The 3,180-nt window shown below is 63.3% G+C and overlaps 1 protein-coding gene across 1 annotated transcript; it reads right to left on the bottom strand.

Annotated features, from left to right (window-relative positions):
- Positions 1 to 2: 2 nt before the first annotated feature.
- RASAL3 (RAS protein activator like 3) lies at positions 3 to 3,175 on the bottom strand (the record flags this gene model as incomplete). Its single annotated transcript, XM_026867599.1, has 7 exons — positions 3 to 113; positions 195 to 507; positions 1,046 to 1,149; positions 1,300 to 1,501; positions 1,927 to 2,163; positions 2,696 to 2,840; positions 3,055 to 3,175. Coding segments are annotated over 7 exons (1,233 nt in total), but the record flags the coding sequence as incomplete, so codon positions are not given.
- Positions 3,176 to 3,180: the final 5 nt, after the last annotated feature.

Here is a 3,180-nt window from a genome sequence, read left to right as displayed (position 1 = left end):
GGGCGGATGGTGTAGAGCTCGCCCTGCGCCGCCGCCACCTCCTCCGCGTAGCGCTGCCACGGCACCGTGGATTTGCGCGGCAGCGACACCGACGAGCGCAGCTTCCCGCGACCCTACGGCATCGGCGACACCTGTTAACACCGATGTCTTCCTCGGAGCACCGGCCCCGACGTGAGGTGGCTGCTGTAGCTTACCGGGACGTCACGGGGGACGAGGGACTCCAGGTTCTCCTCGACTGGTGGCTCCGCCACGTGCTCGGTGCTGCCCTGCTTGCGCAGGCGCCGGGCGGCTTTGCTCTGTGCCGGCACGCTCTGGGTGCGTTGGACGTTGCGGCGATCCCGGCTGGGTGGTGGTGATGGTACCAGTGCCGGTGATGGTTCCGGTTCCGGCCCGTCCTCCCGGCCCCGCGCGCGGCGGATGCTGATGAGGGACTGGCTCTTGATGAGGGGACTGTGCTTGCTCAGTTCCCGGGGTGGCACGAAGCCTGGTTTGAAGCTCTCTGCCGAGCTGTGAGGGGAGATGGGGTGGTGGCATGGCTGGATACTGGGGTTGTGCAGGACCCAGGAGGGACCAGAACCATCCTGAACCCAGCTGGGACTAGAGACACCCCTAAACCAGTTGGGATCAGACCAGTCTCCTGACCCCAGCCTGGACCTGAAGCACTCCAAAACCAGCTGGGACCAGAAACACACCCCAAACCCAGCCGGGACCAGAACTGGAACCATCCTTAAAACCAGCCTTGACCTGAAGAACCACAAAACCAGCCAGAACCAGTCACCCCAAACCCAGCTGGGACCAGAAACACCTCCTGGACCCAGCCTGGACCAGAAGTATCCACCAAATCCAGTCCAGACCAGAACCATCCCCCCAGCTGGGACCAGAACCACCCCCTAACATGGCCACAACCATCTGCTGGACCCATCAGGGACCAAAACCATCCCCTGAACCCAAGTGGGACCAGAACCACCCCAAACCCATCCTAGTGTCTCCCCTCTACCAAAGCTCCACCTTGGTCCCATGGGTCCCTCTGTCCACCCACCGGTACCTTCGCTCCGTGGTGGAGCTGAGACGGACGGAAACAGGAACAGGGGTCCCCTCCTTGATGGCGGTGAGGATGGTGGGCAGGGGCTCCAGCTCCTCCTGCGTGGCCTACCGGGACAAGACAAGGACATTATGGGGACAGTAGGGTGGCCTTGGGGTAGGTGCCGTCCATGGGGCTGTGGACACCAGCTCTGTGTGTGGGGAGGAGGAGGTGGCCAGTCTTGGCAGCCACCCTCAGGGACAAATAGGTGGTGGCACCTGGTCCAGGCTGGAGAAGATGTCGCAGAGCAGGAGGTGGAGAGTGGCGAGCTCCAGAGCCAGGTCCATGTAGCCGTCGTAGGTGGCCATGTGGATGCTGCTCTCGGGGTTGGCCACGCTCTGCAGGAAGTCTGTCATGGTGCTCCAGTTGTTCTCCAAGAACTCATTCATGAAGCCCATGTAGGCCTCCTTCTCGCCAAACCTGGTGGCCACAATGTCCGGTTACCTGGGGACCAGGCGATGGCCTGGGCCACCACCATGGTCACAAGCCACCATCATGATCATGGGCCAAGCCACCTCCAGGGTCACGGACCAAGTCACTGCGATGTCCCTGCACCATGTCACCACCCTGCCTACAAGGCAGGACATGGGTGGGCACACCGCCATGTTCTTGGATGAAGCCACCACAGGTTACACATGAGGGGGGGACCAGGCTGGGGGGACACGTGGAGTGGAGACGTTTCTCTGCTGCCACACAACTGGTTTGTGACATGTAGGAGATGTCCCTGCTGCCCCACAGTGTTTAAGGGACATCCCTGCAGCTCCGTGGTGTGTTGGGGACAACCCTACTACCTCATGGTGTGTTGGGGACAACCCGTGACTGTCCACGGCCTGTGCCACACGTACGTGGTGAAGTTGGCCAGGTTCTGGATGACCTTGGCCACGAGGGTGAGGGTACGGGCGGTCGCCTCATTGGGGTACTCCTGGACGAGGCCGAAGAGGCTGGGGGACATGACGGCGGGGCAGAGGAACCGTAGGAAGAGGGAGGCTGAGACCAGGCGCTGCCCGATGGGCGCCTTGCCCCGCGCCGCGCACTCCTCCTGCCACGCCGCGAAGATCTCGCCCAGCTCTGCCGGGAAGGCGCTGTGGGGAGAGGAGACACCCTGCTGGGTGCTGGGCCGGGTGGGGGGCCCTGGAGCCACCCCAGCCAGCCACTGTGGTGTGCTGGGGGACACGGTGCCCACCATGACTGTGCCGGTCCCTGTGCTTGTCCCCAGGGTTGTCCCCAGGTCCTTCCTGCTGCCTGTCCCCATGTCCATCCTGGGCATGATGCCTGTCCCTGTCCTCCATTCCTGTCCCCAGGGTTGTCCCCAGGTCCTTCCTGCTGCCTGTCCCCGTGTCCATCCTGGGCATGATGCCTGTCCCTGTCCTCCATCCCTGTCCCCAGGGTTGTCCCCAGGTCCTTCCTGCTGCCCATCCCAGGGATGGTGCCAATCCCCAAGCCCCACCTCCACGCCCACCCTGGTGCCAGCTCCTGTCCTCCTGCCCATTCCCTTTCCTGTCCCCAGCCCCATCCCTGTCCCCACGCCCATCTCCACGCCTGTCCCCAGGTCTCCGTGGTGCTGGTGCCCACCCCCGTGGCCAGCCCCACGCCCACGCAGGGGCTGTCCCTCACTCGCAGGACGCGGCGATGCATTGGAAGGTCTCCTCGCAGACCTGCCGCAGGTTGTTCTGGTTGTCGGAGAGGTCAAGGCCGGCGCATTTGCTGGGATCCACCTCGCAGCTGTCGTCCGAGGCGCAGAGCTGGGCCACGGCCTCTCCTGGCCACCAAGAGACAACCCATAAAGGGACCAACCAGCCACCACCACGGGCACGGCTGGGAGACAAGCCTCCACCCATGGGATGTTCTGGGGGTGTCCTACAGCCCTGTCATGCTCTGCACCCCACAACACCCTGTAATGACAATCCCAGGATGTTCTGCACCCCGTTAACACCCCGTGATGTCCCACAAAGACTTGTAATGTGCAGCCGTACCCAGTGTGTCCTGGAGGTACTTGCCCCCCACCAGTTTCATGTACTCGTCGATGGCCTTGGTGGCCAGCGTGTTCTCACGGAAGATCAGTGCCTCACGGTCATCAAAGCGGTCCAGCTCGGCCACCC

This window comes from Athene cunicularia, unplaced genomic scaffold, assembly GCF_003259725.1.
Source record: "Athene cunicularia isolate RWA unplaced genomic scaffold, athCun1 SCF_9, whole genome shotgun sequence".
Taxonomy (NCBI): domain Eukaryota; kingdom Metazoa; phylum Chordata; class Aves; order Strigiformes; family Strigidae; genus Athene; species Athene cunicularia.
This window is presented reverse-complemented; position numbering and strand designations above follow the sequence as displayed.